This window comes from Hemitrygon akajei, chromosome 8, assembly GCF_048418815.1.
Source record: "Hemitrygon akajei chromosome 8, sHemAka1.3, whole genome shotgun sequence".
In the NCBI taxonomy this organism is placed as follows: domain Eukaryota; kingdom Metazoa; phylum Chordata; class Chondrichthyes; order Myliobatiformes; family Dasyatidae; genus Hemitrygon; species Hemitrygon akajei.
This window is the reverse complement of record NC_133131.1, coordinates 97,826,666-97,852,645: the sequence shown is the minus strand read 5'-3', so window position 1 is coordinate 97,852,645 and position 25,980 is coordinate 97,826,666. Positions and strand designations below refer to the sequence as shown.

Sequence of the window (25,980 nt, the reverse complement as noted above, 5' to 3'; positions counted from 1 at the left end):
TCAGTTATGATTTTCACCATTGACCTGGCACTAAAAGTAGATCAATATACCCTGTCCAGGATGGGTGATATCTCTGCAAACCTTTTGGGAGGAAAACACTTCAACAAAGTGGACTTAGCTGAGGCCTACATACAGATGGAGATGGAAGCTGTTTTATTTAAGCAGCTGTGGATAAGTATGTTCCCACAAAATTATTCAGGGTTTACTCCAATCAGAAGCCCTGGATGAACAATCAAATCCAGAATTTGCTGAGGGCCACAACAGAGGCATTCAGTTCTGGAGATCAAGAATGCTACAAGAGATTCAGGTATGATCTCTGGACAGCTACCTCACGGGTGAAGTGGAGATTCTGGACTAGGCTGGAATTAACAGGGGATGCTCGACAGCTGTGGTAGAGTTTGAATGCCATAACCTCCTACAAGTTAAATCTTGCGACATAGGGGACGGGCAGAGCTTTGCTTTCAGATTAACTCGATGCCTTCTATGCTGGCTTTGATCACCAAAACTGGGAGGAATCATTGCGCACCCCCATGTCTCCCGATGATTGTTTGGTCTCAGTATCTGAAGATGATGTGCGGGCTGCCTTCAACAGAGTGAATCCAAGGAAAGCATCCAGTCTGGATGGAGTACCTGGCTGAGTACTGAAGACCTGGCCTGACCAACTGGCTGGTGTATTCACAGATACCTTCAACCTCTCACACTGGCAGTGTGTTGTACCCACCTGCTTCAAACAGGCTTCAATCATACTGGTGCCCAAGAAAAGCATGGTAACCTACCTCAATGACTATCGCCCAATGGTACTTACATCCACAGTGATGAAGTGATGTGAGAGGCTGGTGTTGAAGCATAACAGCTCCTGTCTGAGTGGCAACTTGGATCCGCTCTGCTTTACTTACCAAAGCAACAGGTTTACAGCCCATGTTATCTCATTGGCTCTTCACACAACCCTGGAAAATCTGGACAGCAAAGATGCATATATCAGGATGTTCTCTATCAATTACAGCTCAGCATTTAACACCATAATCCTCTCAAAACTAATCAGTAAACTCAAAGATCTGGGCCTCAGTACCCCCTTGTGCAACTGGATCCTGGATCTCCTCGCATAGACCCCAGTCTGTTTGGATTGGCAAAATATCTCCTCCATGTTCTCCATCAGCACAGGAGCATTGCAGGGATGTGTGCTTAGCCCCCTGCTCTTCTCTTTACACCTATGTCTGGGTGGGTACGTACAGCTCCAACGCCATATACAAGTTTGTTGCTGATACCACTGTTGTGGGCTGTATCATATGTGGTGATGAATCAGCATACAGGAGGAAGATTGAAAATTTGGCTGAGTGGTGTAATAACAACCTCTCACTGTATATCAATAAGACCAGGGAGTTGATTCTAGACATCAGGAAACTAGATATCTATGAGCCAGTAATTATCGGAGGATCCGAGGTGGAGAGGGTCAGTAACTTTAAATTCCTGGGTATCACTATCTCAGAGGACCTGTTCTGGACCCATCATATAAATATAATCGCAAAGAAAACACAAAAGCACCTCTACTTCCTCAGGAGTCTGTGCAGATTCGGCATGTCATCAAAAACCTTGGCAAAATTCTATAGATGTGTGGTTGGAAGTGTGCTGGCTAGCTGCATTATGGCCTAGTATGGGAGCACCAATGCCTGTGAGTGAAAAAGGTAGTGGATTCAGCCCAGAACATTACAGGTAAAATCCTCCTGGCCATTAAGCACATCTACATGAAATGTTGCCTTAGAAAAGCAGCATCCATCATCAAAGATCTTCACCACCCAGGCCATAATCTTTTCTCACTGCTGCCATCAGGTAGAAAGTACAAGTGCCTCAGGATTCGCACCACCAGGTTCAAGAACTGCCCTTAACCATCAGTCTCTTGAACAAAAGGGGATAATTACTCTCATTCTACTTCTGTTGTTCCCACAAATGATGATCTCTCTTTCAACACTGTCAAAAAATTTACCCTATTTTTATCATATTTCACTGTAAAAGAATTTTGTCACCAATTTACTGTGAGAGACTTCACTCTGTTAGGCAACAGAAATAAAGACATTGACCTCGGTGAAAGGTTAACCCCTTTATTATGTGATCACGGGGGAGCCGTTGTCCTATGACTCCATCAATGTCAGTTTACGTCTTAAACTTATATAGTAAATTTTGGACAATAGCCAACAGCTAAACATACTGGACAGCAATTTCAAGAAGCACTTGTTGGGTATCTGCAAGTCTACCGAAATTCCTGTGTGAAACACAAATTCGAAATGCACGTCTATAATCACTTCCTCTGTTTGCTAGACAATCTCAGAAAAAAGGTTAACAATAGCTCATTGCTGGCATGATTTATTGCTAGTTATTGTTAGCTCGCACAAGCAAGGCAGCGGCTGCATCTTATCCTGTCAGCTTCTGCACCTTCATTCTGGCGGAAATCTATGGACCAGGCTGCAAGGCTGCCCTGGCTCACAGTGTTACCCGGAAGACATCATTGTTACTAGCGATGATGACAAGGAGCATCTCCAAAATCTCAAGACAATGTTAAAAAGAATAGAAGAATGTAGGCTCAGAGCACGATGTAACAAATGTGAACAAGAAGTCCTTTTTAGGATTAGTCAATCACTATAACAGGCTCGTGCTAAACCTGGCTAACGAGTCCACCCCTTGAATTCATTACTACAGATTGGAAAGAAATGGCGATGGACAAATCAGTGTGAGATGGCTTTCCAAAAGGTAAACTAAATGGTGACTGTATTTACACATTATGATACACATCGTCCAATGAAAGCGTCTAGGTACAGTCATATCACGTGTTATGAGTGATGGAAGTGTAGAGCCCAAAGTTCTGTATGAGGACCATCTGGCAGCTCTTGGGCTGTATTATAACCATATAGCAATTACAGCATGGAAACAGGCCATCTCGGCCCATCTATTCCCTGGAGTTCAGGAGAATGAGGGGGGGTTCTCATAGAAACATTCCAAATGTTAAAAGGCCTGAACAGCTTAGATATGGCAAAGTTCCTTCCCATGGTAGGGGAGTCCAGGACAAAAGGGCACATCTTCAGGATTGAAGGACGTCCATTTAGAACCGAGATGTGGAGAAATTACTTTAGTCAGAGGATAGTAAATCTGTGGAATTTGTTGCCACGAACAGCTGTGAAGGCCAAGTCATTGGGTCATTTAAAGCAGAGATAGATACATTCTTCATTAGCCAGAGCATCAAAGGGTATAACTGGAATAATTGGATCAGCCCATGATTGAATGGCAGAGCAGACTTGATGGGCCAAATGGCCTACTTCAGCTCCCATATCTTCTGGTCTTATGGTCTTAAGTGAAGGTTCCTTTAGGAAAGATTCACTGCCCAGTCTTAAATTCGAAACAATCTTTTTATGATATCTGGGGACCTTTCCTAAATTACTTTTCCAATTTATAAAGTTTAACAGTGCACAGACTTTTAGGTATATTTTTATCTTCTCTAAAGAAGGTTCCTAGAACAAAAGAAGTTAAGAAAGGTTACAAATTCGATAAAGTGTAAGCTGAGATTTATTGCACATGAGTACACAATTGCAAATGAAAAACTTACTCATAGCAGCATCATAGGAACATAGCATCATATGAGTAGCATTCACAAGAAAAACATTCAGCATAAATTATACACAATTTTTATAAGATGAACACAGTTAGAACTATAACAAATCACAAAGTCAATTTCAATGCAAAGTGGTCATAATGTTGCTAAACCGTAGTGATTCAGGTTTTGGCCAGTTAGTTCAAAAACTGAATAGCTGAAGGGAAGTTGCTGTTCTTAAACCTTGTGATTGGAGCTTTCCAGCTTCTGTATCTTCTGCCCAACGGTAGCTATGAAATGATGGCGTAGCCTGGGTGGTGGAGATCTTCATTGGTAGTGTTACGGATTCAAGCAACAATAAATATATGAGTTAGGCAGGGGTTTTTATAACAAATAACACGTTTATTAAACACTGAAAACAAACCCACCAAAAGTAAACAAATCACCAACGGAACCGGAAATCAGCTGCTGTGTGGCAGCTTAAACAGTTCTTAAAGCAGGGAAGCTTAAACAGTTCTTAAAGCGATGTTGCAAAAACAGTTCTTCAAAGTAGTATTGCAAAAGTTCAAAATGCTCACAGTCCATTTAAGGAAGAGACTTTTTAAGACGATTTAAATTCTCTGTCACGTCGTGTTGCTTCGGTTCCCAAATCGAACTTTTCCTACTAAGAATTTTACAAAGATGGACAAATGAAATGGCTTAAAGGCACTGACCTTTCCTTTACAGAACTGTTCCCAATCCTTTCTGCTATTTCACAGAGATTTACACGAGAACAGTCAACGAATTCCTTTTGAATAAGGATCAAACAAGGTCGAACCTGTTGCACCATCGAAATCGATTCTCCTCGATCTTTTAACTCCTGAACTCCGATCTTCACTCTCCACTGATTCTCAACTAGCAGTATTATAAAGAAACTGCTGGCAATGACCTTTTAAACTTTAGGCATTAGATAAAACTTAATCTTTCAACTAAACTGCGTCATAACATTAAATCACGCAGTGGCATGAAGTCAACATGGCAAATCCAGCCACAAACTTCCCCACCTCACAGGGAGGAGTCCTCCTTTTATACCCTGTAAAAAAAAACCTGTCACATGACCTCTACTGGTGGGAAAATGACATCACTCCACCATCACAAGACCATTACCTCAAGTCCAGTATAGCTTCAACACCTGTCACGTAACAAGTACACCACTGTCACGTCACGGGTGCGTAACAGTAGAGAAGAGTGAAATGAAAGGTAGAAGAAGAGGGTGGTAAATCTGTGGAATTTCTTGCCATGAGCAGCCGTGAAGGCCAAGTTGCTGGGTGTATTTAAGGCAGAGATAGATAGGTTCTTGATTAGCCAGGGCATCAAAGGGTATGGTGAAAGCAGGGAAATGGGGTTGACTGGAAGAATTGGATCAGCCCATGATTGAATAGCAGAGCAGATTTGATGGGCTGAATGGCCTACTTCTGCTTCTATATCTTAGGTCTTATGGTCTTATAGACTTTGCATCACATTCCCTTACAGCTGCAGAGAAAAATTATGCATAGATTGACACGGAGGCTTTGAGTCTTGATTGGGGTGTAAAGCATTTCAATCAGTACTTGCATGGGAGAGACTTCACCCTCGTTACTGTTCATCAACCCCTGGTGTCCATTTTCAAACCACAGAAGGGTATTCCACTAACAGCAACATGAATGCAAAGATGGTTCCCCTTGTCCTTCCCTACCACCCCACCAGCCTCCAGGTCCAACGTATAATTCTCCGTAACTTCCGCCACCTCCAACGGGATCCCACTACCAAACACATTTTTCCCTCCCCCCCTTCCTTCTGCTTTTCGCAGGGATCGCTCCCTACGCAACTCCCTTGTCCACTCGTTCCCCCCCATCCCTTCCCACCGATCTCCCTCCTGGCACTTATCCTTGTAAACAGAACAAGTGCTACACCTGCCCTTACACTTCCTCCCTCACCACCATTCAGGGCCCCAGACAGTCCTTCCAGGTGAGGCGATACTTCACCTGTGAGTCGGCTGGTGTGGTATACTGCATCCAGTGCTCCCGGTGTGGCCTTTTATATATTGGTGAGACCCGACGCAGACTGGGAGACCGTTTCGCTGAACACCTACGCTCGGTCTGCCAGAAAAAGCAGGATCTCCCAGTGGCCACACATTTTAATTCCACGTCCCATTCCCATTCTGATATGTCTATCCATGGCCGCCTCTATTGTCAAAATGAATCCAAACTCAGGTTGGAGGAACAACACCTTATATACCGGCTGGGTAGCCTCCAACCTGATGGCATGAACATTGACTTCTCTAACTTCCGTTAATGCCCCTCCTCCCCTTCTTACCCCATCCCTGACATATTTAGTTGTTTGCCTGTTCTCCATCTCCCACTGGTGCTCCCGCCCCCTCCTTTCTTTCTCCTGAGGCCTCCTGTCCCATGATCCTTTCCCTTTTCCAGCTCTGTATCACTTTCGCCAATCACCTTTCCAGCTCTTAGCTTCATCCCACCCCCTCCGATCTTCCCCTATCATTTTGCATTTCCCCCTCCCCCCACTACTTTCAAATTATTTTACTATCATTCCTTTCGGTTAGTCCTGATGAAGGGTCTCGGCCTGAAATGTCGACAGCGCTTCTCCCTATAGATGCTGCCTGGTCTGCTGTGTTCCACCAGCATTTTGTGTGTGTTGTTGTTGAATGCAAAGATGGGTTGTTTCTTGGAGGACACAATTACAAATGAATTCCAGAAGATCACTAATCATGGAAATGCACTGTCCCATTTACCCTTGGAAAAGGAACAATCTGAAAAATCTGCAGAAGAAGACACTCCTATTTTCACTAATGCAATTTGAAAGCCTCCCTATTATGCCGGAGATGATCCAAAGGGAAACCAGAAAAGACCCCCACACTGTCTCAGGTGCACGTGGCAACTGAAGTGCAGCAGAAATCACAGTTCTCTTATTCTTACCAGCTCTGGGATGAACTTCCCCTTAACACAGTTTGCCTTATGTGGAGATTGAGAGTTGTTGTACCATCCAAGCTGAGAACTAAAGTGTTGGAGGAGCCAAATGCTGGTCATCTAGGCATGCTTAAAAAGAAAGCTTTGGCACAAAGATTTGTCTAGTGGCCTGTGATATATTAGCATATCAAACTGCTTGCCACACACTCTGCGGGATGCCAGCAAGTCTGCAACATGCCAAGAGAAGCTTGGAGAAGGAAGGTGTCCAGAGTTGTCAGAACCACTTCCTGCAGTTGCAGACTCAACTCCAACAGCGACTGCGGAGGAGGCCCAGAACCTGAGATGGTTTCACAGCCACCGTCTCACCTGCCAAGCAGAGTGACCAGGGACCTCTCTTGTCAGGAAGGACATTGATCTACAAGAGTAAGAAATTCTCCTCAGCGATTAAATCTTTAGGCCTGTATAAGACAACTTAAAATTTACTGTGCTGTGGATTCCATACAGTAGTTGCATTATAAGTGCGTTTTTATTAAGTTGGAATTTATAGCTAGGCAGGGAGGAGTGTTGTGCATTTAATATTGTGAATATATTGTTTGTTTAAGCATTCCTTGTTTATATAATTCATTATAGGCTAAATGTAAAAGTACGTGAATGGTCTTTGTCATCATGCCACCATGTCGTAAGGGCTCACCTTAATAAAATTAAAAATGAAGCAAACACTCATCTCCTGGCTTTTTTTTCTTTCAGTTAGTATTCTGATTTGGAGTAACAAGACGGACTTAGTCATGTTAAAGCTCCTTAAGAGACCCAACACTATTTATTCCTTTACTTTAATATGTCCCAGCATATTAATACTCGTGGCACTGATCTCCCTGTCCTCCATATCCTTCTAGGTAAATACTGATGTGAAGTACTCTGCAAGGACTTCCTCCACATCCTTTGCATCCAAGCAAATGTTTCCCCCTTTATCCTTGAGTGGTCTCACCCTCTCCCTAGTTATTCTCTTGCTTTTGATGTATGTATAAAATGCCTGGGGATTCTGTTTAATCCTACTTGCCAAGCAGTTTTCATGGCCTCTCCTGGCTTTCCTAATTCCCTTGCTGAGTTTTTTTTTCTGGCTTCTTTATAATCCCCAAGTGCTCCGTTTGTTTCTAGCTTCCTAAGCTTCACGTATTTTTCCTTTTTCTTCTTGATTAAATTCATCACCTCCCTCGACATCCAAGGTTCTCTTAGAAACATAGAAACATAGAAAACCTACAGCACAATACAGGCCCTTCGGCCCAGAAAGCTGTTACAACATTGTACAAGCTCATCCATCAGAGGTAGGGCAGGAAGAAATGCTTGTATTTAAGGATGAAGATTCTTAACAGGAGCGATAAGAGGGACATGGTAAATCTGTGAGGAAGAAAAGAGCTTGTATCATCAGCACTTATGTTATTAGTAAGGAGACTTCAGTTTTGTGCATTCAATGGTGCATAGTTCCCTGAAGGTGGAATCTCATGTGGATAGGGTGGTGAAGAAAGCTTTTGGTATGCTGGCCTTTATAAATCAGAGCACTGAGTACAGGAATTGGGATGTAATGTTAAAATTGTACAAGACATTGGTGAAGCCAAATTTGGAGTACTGTGTACAGTTCTGGTCACCGAATTATAGGAAAGATGTCAACAAATTAGAGAGAGTACAGAAGAGATTTACTAGAATGTTACCTGGGTTTCAGCACCTAAGTTACAGAGAAAGGTTGAACAAGTTAGGTCTTTATTCTTTGAAGTGTAGAAGGTTGAGGGGGGACTTGATAGAGGTATTTAAAATTATGAGGGGGATTGATAGAGTTGACGTGGATAGGCTTTTTCCATTGAGAGTAGGGGAGATTCAAACAAGAGGACATGAGTTGAGAGTTAAGGGGCAAAAGTTTAGGAGTAACACGAGGGGGAACTTCTTTACTCAGAGAGTGGTAGCTGTGTGGAATGAGCTTCCAGTAGAAGTGGTAGAGGCAGGTTCGATTTTGTCATTAAAAAAAAATTTGGATAGGTATATGGACAGGAAAGAAATGGAGGGTTATGGGCTGAGTGCAGGTAGGTGAGAGTAAGCGTTCAGCATTGTCTAGAAGGGCCGAGATGGCCTGTTTCCATGCTTTAATTGTTATATGGTTATATTTGATGACTGTGCTGCTTCCTGCGAGTGTCCAGGTTAGACTTCTTACTGTTTCTACTGCGTCAAGCTGATTGGAATGGCATTTGTGCTCTGACTAAAACAGAGAGAAGGTGGGAGAAATATAGAATCTTCCTGCTGTTTTTGTTAAAGTTGTAATTGTATGTGTACCTCAATGATTTTCCATGTGTTGGGAACTTTGGACTGAGCAAAGAGAGTCTTCTTTTGGAGAGGATGGAATGAAAGCAGTGAAAACATATTTATTCCTTTGCAACTCATTACACCTCCCTGCATCAACCACACAGTATGACTCATCTCCCAATCTTTTCTGCCTGGATGTCCATTGGTGCTCCAGCATCAGCTCTATTATTCCACGAAGGTATTTTTGAAATGCTTGTTATCACTTGGAAAGAGATCATTCAACTTATTTAGTCTTTGCCAGATGCCAGTACAGCAATCCCTTCAAACCTGTTCCCCTACTGTTTTATTCTCTACCACCACAGCAACTTATGAGTGTTATAATGCAGCTATTTCCAGAAACTGTCATTGCATTTTCCTGTTATCACCATAAGGAAATGTTTACTTCTGGTTATTACCATATTACAGGTATCTTTTTGGAAATAATTCCTTGGAATATCAAACAAGTAAAGGTTAGTAAATTGGGTTCACGCAATCAGAGACCTTAATATTAGCATTTTCAAAAAGTAATTGAATAGGTTTCAACCTTGTGGATTCATTGCGATTACCCACTGAGATAATTAACAACCTTGACACTTGGAATGCAGCCGAAGCTGCCATCAGCAAGTTTAAAGAAAGAAATGTTACTATATGGTCTAATGAAATAAGAGTATTTTAGCTTCACAATGCACAAACACTTTGGAATAACAGAAAGTTTCTCCACAATATATGATTTAGGACCCATAAACACCCAAACAACTCTTACTAAAATACTACAGGTAAACACTACTCTATAGAAATCTATGGCACATTACAGGCCCTTCAGCCCACAGTGCTGTGCTGACCATGTAACCTACTCTAGAAACTGCTTAGAATTTCCCTAACACATAGCCCTCTATTTTTCTAAGCTCCGTATACCTGTCTAGAGTCTCTCAAAAGACCCTATCGTATCCGCCTCCACCACCGTCACTGGCAGTGCATTCCATGCACCCACCATTCTCTGCGTGAATAACTTACCTGTGACATCCCCCTTTACCTGCTTCCAAGCATCTTAAAACTATGTCCCCTCATGTTAGCCATTTCAGCCCTGGGAAAAAGCCTCTGACTATCCACACAATCAATGCCTGTCATCATCTTATACACTTCTATCAGGTCACCTCTCATCCTCCGTCACTCCATGGAGAAAAGGCCAAGTTCATTCACCTATTCTCATAAGGCATGCTCCCCAATCCAGACAACATGTTTGTAAATCTCCTCTGCACTCTCTATTATATCCACATCCTTCCTGTAATGAGGTGACCAGAACAGAACACAGTACTCCAGGTGGGGCTAACTAAGGTCTTGTATAGCTGTAACATTACCTCACGTGTCTTGACTGAGCAGTACCTTTGAATATCCTATGGAGGATCTCGCTGATCCTCCACACTCCCAAGAGTCTTATTATATTCTGTCTTCAAATTTGACCTACTGAAATGAACCACATCACACTTAATTGGGTTGAACTCCATCTGCCACTTCTCAGCTCAGTTCAGCATCCTATCAATGTTGCACTGAAACCTCTGACAACCCTCCAGACTATCCATAACGCCCCCAAATTTTGTGTCACCAACAAACTTACTAACCCACCATCCTACTTCCTCATTCAGTTCATTTCTAAAAATCACAAAGTGGAAGGGTCCCAGCACAGATCCCTGTGAAACACCTCTGATCACCGTACTCCATGCAGAATATGAACTGTCTACAACCACCCTTTGCTTTCTGTGGGCAAGCCAGTTCTGGATCCCTGGATCCCATGTCTCATTACTTTCTGAATGAGCCTTGCATGGGGTACCTTATCAAATGCCTTGATGAAATCCATATACTCTACATCCACTGCTCTACCTTCATCAGTGTGTTTTTTTACATCCTCAAAGACTGCAATCAGGTTCGTAAAGCATGACCTGCCCTTGACAAAGATATGTTCTCTATTCTTAATCAGGTTACGTCTCTCCAAATACTCATAAATCGTGCCTCTCAGGATCTTCTCCAATAACTTGCTCACCACTGAAGTAGACTCGCTGGTCTATAATTTCCTGGGTTAACTCTACTCCCTTTCTGAACGGGGAAAATGTTTGCAACCTTCCAATCCTCTGATGCAAAGATCATCACCAGAGGCTCAGCAACCTCATCCCTCACTTTTCACAGTAGCCCAGGTTATATGTCGTCTAGTCCCAGCGATTTATCTAACTTAATACCTTTCAAAAGCTCCAGCACATCCTCTTTCTTAATGTATATACACTCAAGCTTTTCAGTCATCCCCACAATTGTCAAAGTCCTTTTCACTGGTGAATACTGAAGCAAAGTATTCATTAAGTGCTTCCATAACATCCTCCAACTCCATGCACATATTTCCACTCTTGTTCCTGATTGGTCCTATTCTCACACAGCTCATCCTCTTGCTCTTCACCTACTTGCAGAATGCCTTGGGGTTTTCCTTAATCCTGCTCACCATGGCCCTTCTAACTCTCCTAATCTCATTCTTCAGTTCCTTCCTGACACCCTTGTAATTTTCTCGAGCTCTAACAGTACCTGGTTTCATAAAGCTTTTCTTTACTTCTTAACTAGATTTTCTACATTCTTTGTACACCGTGGTTCTTTTACCCTACCATCCTTTCCCTGCTTCAATGGAACATACCTATGTAGAACACCATGCAAATGTTTCTTAAACATTTGCCACATTTCTGCCATGTTTTCCCTGGGAACATCTGCTCCCAATTTATGTTCCCACATTCCTGCCTAATAGCATCATATCTCCCCCTACCCCAGTTAAATCTTTTCCCAAATTCTCTGCTCCTGTCCCTCTCCAGTACTATGGTAAAGGAGATAAAGTTGTGATCACTTCCACCGAGAGATCTGACAGCTGACCAGGTTCATTTCCCAATAGCAGATCAAGTACAGCCTTTCCTCTAATTGGCTTATCTACATATTGCATCAGGAAACCCTCCTGAACACACTTAACAAACTCCACCCTATCTAAATCCCTTGCTCTAAGGAGATGCCAGTCAATATTAGGAAAGTTAAATTAACCCATTACATGATGATGATGATGATGACGTCAACTCAGGCTTGAGAGGCCAGCATCGGGCATTTTCATGCCTTACAAGGCGTGGAATGAAAGACTGTGTGGTGCGCCACTCCCCACACAGGCATTCTGCAGTTATTTTTCTTTATTGTACGAGGTCGAGTTGTGAGCTCAACACTCAACCCGGCATGGATGGAAAGCATACCCGGGAACGGCCCGACTGGATTCGAACCCGGGATCCTCTGTTCCGGAGTCCGGCACTGATGTCACTGGGCCACCGGCCGACCTATTACAACAACCCTATTATTATTGCAACGTTACAGAATCTTCCTCCCTATCTGCTCCTTCATGTCTCTATTACTGTTCAGGGGGGTCTATAAAAAGCAGCCAGTAGTGTTATTGCCCTCTTCCTGTTTCTGATTTCCACCCACATCACAATGACTCAGTAGACAATCCCTCATGACTTCCTCCTTTTCTGCAGCCGTAATACTATCCCTGAATAGCAGTGCCGCTCCCCCACCTCTTTTGCCTCCCTCCCATTCCTTTTTAAAACATCTTAGGCCCAGCAGGCTCAGCTGCCATTCCTGCCCCTGAGACATCCAAGTCTCTGTAATGGCCACAACATCATAGTTCTAAACTGTGTAGAATATAGGCTCATGTAGAACATTCGGGACTTTGGTACCAGATGCACAGAAATTCTGACCTATTAGAGATTATTTTATTTACCCAGTACTTATTATTGTAATACCAAAGCACATACCGCATATGGAAGAAACAAATCCAACCATCGAAAGTAAGGAGTTTGTAAAATAAAAATCAGTGAAATAATTTTAGTCTGTATTGTCAATTGTTGTATTAATTCAGTTGATTTGCAATCTCATCCATTATTGGCTCAGGACCACCAAGTTTCACTGCAACTTTGAGGCTTTTATAGATCTGTACCAAGGATCATGTCTTCATTATGCACCCTTGCAAAGGAGCCTTGTAGCTGTTGCAGCTGAAATTTCATTTCAAAGGATAAGATATAGGAATACAGTGGGATAGAAACTATTGATCATACCAGGTCCAGAGCTGCTGCAGGCAATATGCCACATTGAAAGGTTATGACCAAGATGAGGAGGAATTCTCCTGAATCTTTGCAATGTCCTGCCCAGGAGAATTATGGATGAATTAACTAGATTCAAGACAAAAATGAACGGATTTTTTTGGACTATAAAAGAAGTCAGGGTTCAAGCAAAGCAGAGTTGAAGTTGTTATAACATAAAAGCTTTGCTCTGAATGGAGCAATCTATCTTATTTTGATTGTAGAGTCCCATTTCCAAGGAGCATTTCATGGCAAGAAGGTGAATGTTTCAACACAATAATAATAGAAACTGCTGATATAATACACTCATTAGTAATTGCAATGATAAATATCTGAAATATGGCTACTTCAAGGGGTACAGTGCGCCAAGCTGGCAAGATGTTGGAAGGCTATTTGATCTGTTCTATCCACCCTCCTGATAAATAAACTTCACCAACCACTCTAGCCTTCAACCAAATTCCAAGATTTTATTCCTCCAGAGTCCACGTGTTAATTATGCTGATTACCCTGAACAATAGCAATTTGAATGTTTCATTTTGTTGGCATGAAATAGTTTGAAGTGGCGCTTTTGATTTCATTTTTATTACAGGGTTTGGTTACCCTGTAAAATTTCAACATAGCAAGTATGAAGAATAGTACTGCAGAATATTATTTAAATTATGCATAGCTTTCTAGTGTTGATAGTCAGATCAAAGAGGGTGCCCTCGTACAACAGAAAAAAATTCAGTATTCAATACAGCAAGTGATTCAAAATGTTGGCCTTTATTAGGAAGGAAATGAAGTAGGGAAGTCTTGTTTCAGATTTCAGGGTTTTGACAAGATCACACTGAGTAGTGTGTATAACTCTTCATTTAGAAGCAAGAGCTTGTATGCAGTGCAAAGAAGGTCTATAAAATAAAGTGATTATCTAATAAGGATAGATTAAGCACATTCAATTACTGCATATTCTGTAGAATATAGAATTAGTGGTGAACTTATTGAAGCATATAGATATTGAGGTAGTGTAAGGAAGGAGTCAAATTTGGTTCTTCCTTAGTATATGCTAAAATATGAACCACAACTTGTAAGCTGTAAGACAAAATGGTGTCAACATGGAAAGTGGTAATAGCTTGAAGATGTGCATGGACACACATCCTTGATATTAGATACTGATAAGGAATGTTTTCTTCCATGCAAACCCACTGTCTCTGTTTCTAAGGTATGTGGCTAGGCTGAAGGTTGTGAGAGATAAGAAGGTACATGCTGGTACCACTGGGGGACGGAAAGGTACTGGTGTGAAAGGGCAACATCTTGGTGCAAATGGGAATCATGTGTTAGTGCTGAGAGCTAGAGATGGAAACAAGGACATCAAGAGAAGGAGATGGAGAGAGACAGGCCATTAAAGCTGTTGGACATTTGCAGTTGCTTCTAGAATATTGTGTAGTGTGGCTCGGGGAGGTTTATCAGTGTTAGAACTTGTGAAATTTGTGTATCCTGTAGTTAGGGCTTTGGTACTTACCTACCTACCTACCTACTGCCCGTTACACTGCTAAGCAGCAATGAAAGTCCTCCATCTCCAACGGTGTTCAGGGCTGCCTTCATCATGTCAGTAGCTCCGTTTTCACTGCTGTCATTCATGCAAATCCTGGGTGGAGACTCAGGAATACCATTGCATTCAGACATAGAGGGATTTTTCATTGCTGTTTCTGTAACAGTTTTGTTTTACCAGTCAGGGTTGTCAGCCCTGAGCTGAACCCCTGAACCTGGAGGACCCGTGGACCACTCTTAGTCTGGCCTCTTCTGTTCGACCTGTTTGTCGTGGGTGACCCTGCCAAGAGCCAAAACACAAAGCTCTGACTCCAACCAACATAGCTCTCTGGGTCATGGAGGCACGAAAGCCTCCAAACCATACGGCAAGTTGTGGTCCTCTTGGAGGTAGGGCTTTGGTACATTGCAAATTTATTCCCGAAGGCAGTTTACCTGCTTGAGTACAAGCTGAAATGTATCACTTGGTTGGATGAATGTTACTTTCTGCAAGAGTATTCCTTGTCAGTCTGCCAATCCAAGCAAGCCTGACATTCAACATGGCTCTGTGAAGCTGAATGTGAAGTTGCTTTAAGAGCAGTCTGTGAGCAGGTGGTATTTTAAGTTCAAAACTGCACTTTATTCAGAAGAGCTTGTATGAGAAATATATTTGGTACATCTCTTTCTCGGCATTCATTGTCCCATTCATTTATTATATTGAAATTAATTAATGCCCATGTTTCCACCTGGAACAATGCGCTCTTGAGACATTTAAGAAGATGTTACACAGAGCCCTCCTCCTCCATGCCCTGTGGCCTAGACTTTGGTCCAAACCTTCTGAGGTGGCCGCACTGAGCTTCAGTGCCACCTCTACTTGTACTCCCGCATCTTGGATTGTGCCTGTCAGGAGCATTTGCTTGTACTCCCGCATCTTGGATTGTGCCTGTCAGGAGCATGTGCTTGCAGATTCTTGCCCATTCTTCCTTGTTTAAATGCTCAGAAGAAATAGAGACTCATTTTCTATAAGGGGGTGTACATAAGTCATCTCTTCTTCAGGCTGTCATGAACAATGTTCAAAACCAATAATCTGCCATTAAAATGTTGATTGAAGTTAGTACTTATTTACACACACCTCTCACAACTTCCTTACAAATTGAATACTTGGGAGGAAAATTAGCAGCTTAATATTTCGGACGAAGAGTCGAAAACAGCTTGTACCAATACTCATACTAAGTCAGTAAACACTCACCTTAAATTGATACAGTACAAATGGTTAATGTTGACATATGTCACACCAGTGGAATTAAACCGATACAACAAAAACATATCAGACATATGCACAAAATGTACAGAAGCTAGAGGTACATTGTTTCATTGTAGGTGGCAATGTAGAGAGACTGGAGCATTCTGGGAAGAGGTACGAGCTATAATCGAGAAAATTATTTCAAAACAAGTTTCGCTGGACCCTAAACTCTTTCTGTTGGGTTTGTACCCAGAGAAACATAATTACAGTAAAAATGAACAAGCATTTATAGATTTCAGCTTACTTCATGCTAAAAATGTATTGCACAATTATGGAAAAGTACTCATAGACCAAGCACTACTCAATGGATAAGGCAGATGTTATCAAGTCTTCCATTGGAAAGGATAACCTGTATATTAATGTCTAAACAGCAGATATTTGAGAATATATGGAGACCCTTCATTAACTATGTCAAGGATTTGGACTTAACAGAAGATTAAAAGAGTATTACCTTCTGTAGACAATGCAGCTTCCAAACTTGTAGAAAATTTATATTATTTATTTATTGATTTTTGAATTGTATTATAAATACCTGTTAAATTTTACACATTTTTATATATAGATTACCACTTGTTGAAATAGGCGTAGCATTTTTTGTGTTTTTTTGTGTGTGTTGTCTTGTTTGTTGTGTTAATACAGCAATTTCTGTATTTTCTGAATAATATTAGAAAGTACCGGAAGGTAAAAGCTGTATTTCATGGTATTAAAATGCAAATAAACATATTGTGGCAAAAATGTTGATTGAAGTTAGTACTTATTTACAAACTACTATATGGTCTAATGAAATAAGAGTATTTTAGCTTCACAATGCACAAACACTTTGGAATAAATCTTCCTTACTTTAAAATCTCAAGCCTTCATGCTTGTGAATGCTTTACATATGGGAATGTCGTATGTACCTGCTGAACATATGCTGTACTTTTGTCATTAGAGAATGTTGTATCGCCTCAGTGATTGTTTTATAAAATGTGGAATTGTGTAAGAAAATAAATTTCAGATAGTAAGCAAATAAATAGGCAACATAGAATTCTGAATCAGAATCAGGTTTAATATCACTGGCATACGTTGAGAAATTCGTTAACTTTACGGCAGTAGTACAATGAAATACATGATAAATAAATGTAGAGAAAAAATACTGAATTACAGTTAGTATATTATGTCTATTAAATAGTTAATTTAAAAATAAGTAGTGCAAAAAAACAGAAATAAAAAAGGTGATGAGGTAGTGTTAATGGGTTCAATGTCCATTTAAAAATCGAATGGCTGAAGGGAAAAAGTTGTTCCTGAATTGTTCAGTGTATGCCTTCAAGGTAACAGAGCATATCCTGGGTGGTGAGGATCCTTAATAATGGACGCTGCCTTTGTAAGGCACCACTCCTTGAAGATGCCTCGGATATTACAGATGCTATGATGAAGCTGACTAATTTAACATGTTTCTGCAACTTACTTCAGTATTGTGCAGTAGCCCCCCCTCCCCCCAATACCAAATGCTGACACAGCCAGTCAGAATATTCTGCATGGTACACTTGTAGAAGTTTTTCAGTGTTTTAGTTGTCACACCAAATCTCCTCAAACTCTGAATAAAATATAGCCACAGTCTTGTTTTCTTATAGCTGCATCAATATGTTGAGTCCAGGTTAAGTCTTCAGAAATATTGACACCCAGGAACTCGAAATTGTTTACTCTCTCCACTTCTGATCCCTTTACAAGGAGAGGTTTGTGATCCCTTGTCTTACCCTTTCTGAAGTCCCCAATCAGCTCTTTCATCTTGCTGATTTTGAGTTGTTACTGCGACACTGTTCAACTAGCTGGAATATCTCGCTCCTATATGCCCTCTTGTCACCATCTGAAATTCTGCCAACAATGATGGTATCATCAGCAAATTTATAGATGGCATTTGAACTATGCTTAGCCACATAGTCATTTTATGGTTTTGGTTTATTATTTGGTTATTAATTTATAGTTTTGTTTATTAAAAGTATACATTCTGGTTGCTTCAGTAGAACACTAGCATTATCAAAGTAAATGCCAAGTTTGAGAAAATTGGTCAAATTGGAATATTATGTTCACTTCTGGATGCTGAGATGCAAATTAAACTTTTAAGCCCTGGGCATGTTAGTGTGACACCATAAAACTCATCCCTAGCAACAGGTTTGAAATATGAAAATGAACTAGAAAGTGTCATGAAAGAGGTTGACTACAAAGTAATCTTCGAGTTTATAAATATTAGCAAATGATGTGGAAAATGTCAGTTCAAACATTGCTCAGACTAAACCCCTGGCAGTTGTGCTGGGGATCTAGTTTCTAAGCACTACAAGTCACTGGAATATCTTTGGAAATTTGTAGAATAAATTTATCTTTAATGGTGATGTAAAATTGGTGCTATTTGATTAGCCCCTTGTTATAAGCAGTGCCTCATTTGATTTTATTGGTCTCCAATGAAATTAAATTGAATATCAGATGTTCCCATTCCATGGGCCACTGATGCAGTTCTATCTTCTGTATACCACTGCCTGAGGAGATTTCTTTTTCCATCAGTACTTTTAATAATTCCAAATAATGAGAATTTTCTAAAGATTCGATGACATTGTCATAATATGTGGTATGTAATTGTGTTTCATTCCAACATGATCAAAAGCCTTTGACATCAAAGGAAATTGAACCTCAAAGGAAGTATGATATGTGGCTGATGTGATATCATCCAGAGTCACTCCTTAGATGTAGAAAAATGTTTTCTTTCATTCAGTATGTGGGATAAGAGCATCACTGGTAAGGCCAGAATTTATCTCCCAACCCTAGTTGCCCTTGAGGCATTGCAGTTCTTTAGTGGCAAGTACTCCCAGAATATCACTGGGTAAGAAATTTCAAGGCACAGTTATACTAAATTGATTCTATAGTATATTCTACTTGATTCATTCTTAATTCATCCTTCTATCCAAATGCATTACTTTGTACATCTACTTCCTAAACACAATTTCCTTTGGTTACAGGATAATGATGTGCGAATTATTCTCGGCCAGTTTGATGAAAAGATGGCAGCGAAGGTGTTTTGCTGTGTGAGTATTAAATGATGATATTAACATTTGGTTATCAATGTCATGTCCAGTAAAAAGATTATGTTGAAACACAGAGATTGAGTCGATAGTTGCTCATTCAGAATAAGTATACAAATATATAAAATAAATCTGTGAACTTGCTTTTGAAGATAAATATATAGTGTTTAAAGGAGTCCCTTGGAAATCATGCATTGCTTAAAAATTAAATGTGAATAGCAAAGGTAAAGGCTGAGAAATTCAAATACATGAAAAAGTTTTATTTTTTGTTGCTACATTCTGGAAAATCATTTTGGTTTTTATTGCAAAAGTGGAATGGATTTGCATTTATATATCTTTTTACATTTGACATTATTTTGAAGCCAGGAGGGTACTGGCATAGTGATGGGTGGGGTGGGTGTGGGTAATGCTCTGGTATGATTGGTAAGTAAACAACAGACAGACAGACATACTTTATTGATCCCAAGAGAAATTGGGTTTCATTACAGTCGCACCAACCAAGAATAGTGTAGAAATATAGCAATATAAAACCAGAAATAATTAAATAATAATAATAAGTAAATTATGCCAAGTGGAAATAAGTCCAGGACCAGCCTATTGGCTCAGGGTGTCTGACACTCCGAGGGAGGAGTTGTAAATTTTGATGGCCACAGGCAGGAATGACTTCCTATGACGCTCAGTGTTGCATTTCGGTGGAATGAGTCTCTGGCTGAATGTACTCCTGTGCCTAACCAGTACATTATGGAGTGGATGGGAGACATTGTCCAAGATGGCATGCAACTTGGACAGCATCCTCTTTTCAGACACCACTGTCAGAGAGTCCAGTTCCACCCCCACAACATCACTGGCCTTACGAATGAGTTTGTTGATTCTGTTGGTGTCTGCTACCCTCAGCCTGCTGCCCCAGCACACAACAGCAAACATGATAGCACTGGGCACCACAGACTCGTAGAACATCCTCAGCATCATCCGGCAGATGTTAAAGGACCTCAGTCTCCTCAGGAATTAGAGACGGCTCTGACCCTTCTTGTAGACAGCCTCAGTCAATGGGAATAAGAGTGGAACCAATTGTCCGCTGGGCTTTCTCCACTTCTCACTGATCTTGTGGCTGAAGAAATTCCCACAATGTCTCTATACCCCTAATTCCCTACATACTCTCCTTATGCCTTTTGTAATCTTACATACCTCTATCAGGCCATTCCTCAGCTTCAATTGCCTCAGGGCTAACAAGCTCATCTTATACATTTTCTTTTCATAACTAAAGAACTCCAATCTAGATAATGAAGATAATCTGCAACTTTCACATGAAGAGAATTCCATGATTTAAAACTGCATTTTCCAAGTCGGGGTGGTATGCACCTTTGATGACCTATGGTGGTGGTTCCCCCCATGTGCCTCTTGTCCTGGTCTTTCTTGGTAATCACAGCTGTGGGTTTGTTTCAGAGGAGCTTTCAAAAGAATGTAGATGAAAGTAACTATCGTGAAATTCTGTAGGTGGTACACACCTCCGCCTCTGTGCATTAGTGATAGATGGAAAGAATATTTAGTCTTGTGGGTGGAGTGCTATTGAAGCAGGCAGCTCGTTCTTTATGGTGTTAAGCATCTGAGTATTGTTGAAGTAGAACTCACCCAGGCAAGTGAAAAGTATTGCATCATGCTCCTACCTTGTAGGTAAGGACAGTGACAGAACAGAGAATAATAAAAGACTGCACAAGGCCGATTGAAGATGTTAACATTCTTGTGAATAATTTTAATGAGAAAACTGACAATAGGGTAAAATGAAACCGTCATTTTTGCTGCATCTATCAATAAGAAATAGATCACTCTTGATACATTTATCAGCAGGGAAAATTTCACTGAGTGCACTTTAGAATTGAGAATAAGGAATAAAGTGTGTGATCATATTTTTTAGATGAGAACAATACAAAGGTACAGAGTACTCTATCTGTTCTCTAAACTCATACTGCTGAGGTACAATGCTCATCAGTTGGGTGGTACATTATCTGAAATCAGTTTTGTATCATCTATAGCTTTTCAATTTTAGATAGAAAGCTAAGCTAAAATCCCATAATCTTGATACATGTGATCAGTGAAGAAAGACCCCCACTGTTGATGAGAACTGAAAATATTGGCTTACTCTGGAGCTGAGAAATTTTGGAATAATATGTATTTCATAAATAATTATGAGCATTTTTGAATGAAAACATAAAAATCAGCTGAATTCTCTGCAGCACCGCTCTAATTTAAAACTGACATCATTGTTTCATTTGATCCAGAGCCAACATTAGGACTATCTCTCCTCTTTGTTATGAGGTTTCTGTCTATCTGTTATGTGAGAGTGTCATTGCTGTTTAACTGGATAATAGACAATAGACAATAGGTGCAGGATTAGGCCATTTGGCCCTTTGAGCCAGCACCGCCATTCAATGTGATCATGGCTGATCATCCACAATCAGTACCCCATTCCTGCCTTCCCCCATATCCCTTGACTCCACTATCTTTAAGAGCTCTATCTAACTCTTCTTGAGAGCATCCAGAGAATTGGCCTCCACTGCCTTCTGAGGCAGAGCATTCCATAGATCCACAACTCTCTGGGTGAAAAAGTTTTTTCTCAACTCGGTTTTAAATGGCCTACCCCTTATTCTTAAACTGTGACCTCTGGTTCTGGACTCCCCCAACATCGGGAACATTTTTTCTGCCTCTAATGTGTCCAATCCCTTAATAATCTTATATGTTTCAATCACTCTGAAACATGGACTCTGAAAGCTTGACTTCTTCCTCAAACACACTTTATTTAGTTGTGCACACGGAGAAGAGTATGACCTCCATCACCAAAATCTGAACAAAGGAATTCCATTATTCTTCAGTATTTGACCAGATGGTATCTTTGTGGATGTTCAAATTCTTTACTTGCATAATCATTAGTAATCAGACTGTGATAATACAGGCAGTAGTAGCCAATAAAATCTACACCTCAAAGGTCAATAATACTTCAGAATTAGTTAAGTAACTGACCAATAGTAAGTGTCAACCTGGAATTCTTCACCTGCCAAATGACTCCAGCTCCATGCTGTGTCAAAGGGAAGATATGCTCTTCTAGGACTTCCCTTTCCTGGCTTGACTGCACACTATATGTGAACCTATCTTTGCCTGGACATTATCTTAACCTTTGCCTTGTCAGGACTTCCACAAGAGGTGAGATATTATTTTGGATTTAACCAGTAATGCATACTTCCTTACAGCCTGGGGGAATGAGCTGTTTCTCATTCAAACAATTCTCATCCTACTGCCACCGTACTTCCTGCCTGATGATTGGGGGTTAAAAAGATAGCTGGATGGATAGCGCAGATGGCGGTGGGGGGAATCACTAAGGGCTCAGTGTATGCAGCGCTCCTAATAAATATTTTTTATGGGTGGAAGAGAGACCCCAATGATTCTCTCAGCAGTCCTTGTAACCCTTGGATGGGACTTGCAGTCAGATACCTTGCAAATCCCATACTAGATGGACAGGACACCCTGAAAGATGCTCCTGTAAAAATTGATTAGAATTTGGGGTGGTTGGGGGGAGGGCAGGGGCTCATTCACCACAATCTTCTCAGGAAGTGGAGACACTGCTGTGCTTTTTTAACCAAGATGGTGGTGTTGAAGGACTAGGTGAGATTCATACTGAGCTTCTTGTTCTCCCAGAAAGTAGTCTCAGGTATCCTAATGCCATCCCATTTTGTATCGTCCTATGCTGATATTTTGATGAATTGGTGGGGATCTTAGACCTTTCAAGGAGGGTTTGAGAACTTCTTAAAGTCCTTTTATCTGACCACCTGGTAAACTCTTGACAAAACAAAGTTCAAAACAGAGTATCTGTTTCAGGATTTTGATGCCAAGACTGCCCAACTGAATTATTTAATAGCAGTTAGGACTTCAAAGTTGATTGGTTGGCTGAAGTTAGTTTGGAAGAGAATATTGGCATTGATTTCTTCTACCAACCAGTGGATGCGGTGGATTGTGCCAGACAGTATTTTAAGTAGTTACTTATTGACATTCTGGCTGGAAGTCTATAGCTAGTGGTAACTTGCAGGGATTTGTAGTGGGACCATTGCTGTTTATGATATATACAGTATAAATGACGGATGAAAATGTGGGATGGATGGATTAATAAATTCACAGATGATATGAAGATTGGTGGTGTACATAGTGCAGAAGATTGCCAAAGTGTACAGCATGCTAGATCAAATGCAGATATTGTAGAAGAATGGAAGCTACAGTTTAATTCAGCAAGTATGATGCGTTGCACTTTGGAAGATCATCTGTACAGGGAAATACAAAATTGATAGCAGGACCCTTAACAGAGGTGTATCACATGCTCCAAGTCTACAGTTCACTGATATTGGCTACACAGGTCAATAGAATGACAAAGAGGAGATATGACATGCTTGCTTTTATTTGTTGAAGCATTGAGTTCAAAAGCATAGTTACGTTGCAGCTTTATAAGACTCTGGTGAGGGACCTGGAGTAATGCATTCATTTCTGGTCACTCCATTATAGGAAGGCTATGGAAGCTTTGAAGAGGGTGCTCAACAGGTTTACCAGGATGCTGGAAAGATTAGAGGGCACGTTCTCTGAGGAAAGATTGGACAAATCTGGGCTGTTTTCTCTGGAGGAGGAAAGCTGAGAGGGGACCTGATAGAAGTTTACAAAGTTATGAAAGGCATAGATAGTGTACTCAGAGGGTATCTTCTTCCCAGTGAGAAATATCTAATACTAAAGGGTACTTATTAATATGAGAGAGGAGAAAGTTCAAAGGAGATGTAAGGATGTGGACATAATGTAGGCAGAAAAGATTAGTCTAGTTAAGCATTTTATTGCTAGTTTAATTAGTTTGGCACTACATTGGTGGCTGCATTGCCTGTTCCCGTGCTGTACTGGAACGTATATGAAATGTAAATGAGGACTAGAACTGCTGTCTAATTAACCAAGAGTTTTATATAAAGATTGCCCTCAGATACTATTTAAGCACCTTTTCACTTTAAATATTTGCTCTCCTATTTTAGATACCAAGGAAATTTTGTATTGAGTTTGAGCTCTTCATCTTCAAACTTTCTTCTCTTCACATGGCCAGAGCACTTCATAACCTTAACCAGTGGGTCCAGAATATACACAGTTTTGGTCAGGTGGACTGTATCAATGCCCTAACATTTTCCCTTCTTGCTGCAGTTAACTATCTCACTTCCAGCAAGACTTCTGAATATGTTGGAGCAAAGGTACAGGACTAACGGGAAACTCTACAACCCATGCCACCACCTCTAGAGCCAGTACACTCCTCGTTTCAGTCACTGAGGCGCAGTATGCAAACAAGTTTTGTGTCTGCACATACATGGAGTGCAATGAAAAGGCCTTACTAGGAGCAAAACTAAGGAACCAATATGCCCCCAAGACAAAACACTAGACTATCTGAACAATTCGATGAGAAAACACTGACATGTAGGACTGCTTCTGCACATTGATACTCATGTTAACAGGGAAGTGAGGTGAAGGGTGTTGGAGTTCAGGTTTATATCAGGGAAATCAGAAGGGTGTGGTTTCCTCTGGGCATTTAATTTCCATTTTTTTAAATATTATCTCTCTTTCCTAGCTGCAACAAGCTAGTTGCAGAGATGTTCTTGGTGAGTAGACAGGCATTTGGCACAAGCTACAGTGAGTGGAGAGAAGAGGAGACTCAGAAAGACTAGTGTGTAACAGATAGATTGTTGTGCAAGACAGAAACAGGACCTCCAACCCACCATGCTCGTGCTACCCTGCTCACCCATCCACACTAATCCCACACCTTATTCTAAACCTTGTCCTTGGTTCGCCAGCAGCAGTAGTCCTCATTTTAATGAGCACAATAATAAACAGCAGAATCACCAAACAATGTTGACTGTTGTTGAAATCTTGAGACATCCAGGGACTAAAGAAATATAAATTTTCATTGTTTTTGTGTTTGATAGAATGCCCTGAAATAATCACATTTTCACCAAAAAATTTGTACTCTTCAAACACAGTTCAGAAGATCAGCCTGGGTAAGGAAAGTTTAAGCTTGTTACGTTAATAAAGAAACATTTGAGATAACACTAAAGAAGGGATTATTCTATGCATTCTCAGGTTAAACTCGACCTTATCTTGAGGATTATGTTCCAGTGATGCTTTCAATACTCAATGCATAGAGTGAGTCAAGAGCAGAAAACAAAAAAAAAAGTGAAATTATGAATAGAAATGAAAAATGTTATTAATATAACTGGGAATCAATGTAAAGAGAGAGAGACAGCAGACGAGAAAGAAAGATAGGCAGTAAAACATGAGGGAAAGCAATGACAAGTGGTTTTCCCCTTCTAAACACAAGGGACTGCACTCTACCCATGCACAGCCATCATGGCTGATGGATTAAGGAGCAGGCCTTGAATTCCACCCAACAGCTCATTTTCTTATCAAGGTAAAAAAAAAAGTCTCAGGGACAACAAATATTGCCAAAAATCCACTGAGCAGTTGGTGGGGCAGCTAGGGAGACACAGGACTGTTGAGGCTAGAATCTGGAGCAATGAAAATTCTTCTGGTGGAACTTTGCTGGTTGAGCAGCAAGAGAGGGAGAAAAGGATTTCTAAACATTTCCGAACCAAACCCTGCATCAGGACTACTTCGTATCCAGAATATTCCCCATATCATTTATCACCATTTATAGTGCAGGTTCTACAGAGTTTCTGTGAGTTGAAACATTGTTCCAACAGGATCTCATGAACTAGAGGAATAAAATTAAGGATTTCAAATGTAATATAACTAAGCTATGTCATTAGTCATGGGGTCAAGTGAAGGAATCCAGTGCTTAAAGGTATAAATGTTCTATGCTTGCACCATCATTGACTGGAATAATACAAAGCAGTTTGAGAGCTGCCATTTCTCACTTAATGGTACATTCACAATCATGGTTCTGCTATCACAAGCTGTTGCAAAGGATGATGAATCTTGTATGTTAAATCACACAAACTACATGCAAGTAATTTAGCTGCACATTTCTGGAAATTCCAAAATGCAACTATCAAAGCATGAGCTCTTGGTGATATAAAGAAAAAGGCAGAATGTGGTAAGTATAATTTTTGAG

General features: G+C 40.7%; 1 protein-coding gene across 1 annotated transcript in view; it reads left to right on the top strand.

Moving 5' to 3' along the window:
* The window catches only part of gabbr2 (gamma-aminobutyric acid (GABA) B receptor, 2), a 977,227-nt gene that overhangs the window by 658,181 nt on the left and 293,066 nt on the right, over positions 1-25,980 (top strand). The window contains exon 5 of the mRNA XM_073054235.1: positions 18,789-18,854. Coding sequence (XP_072910336.1) covers positions 18,789-18,854 — 66 coding nt within the window. The remainder of the gene's footprint in view (positions 1-18,788; positions 18,855-25,980) is intronic.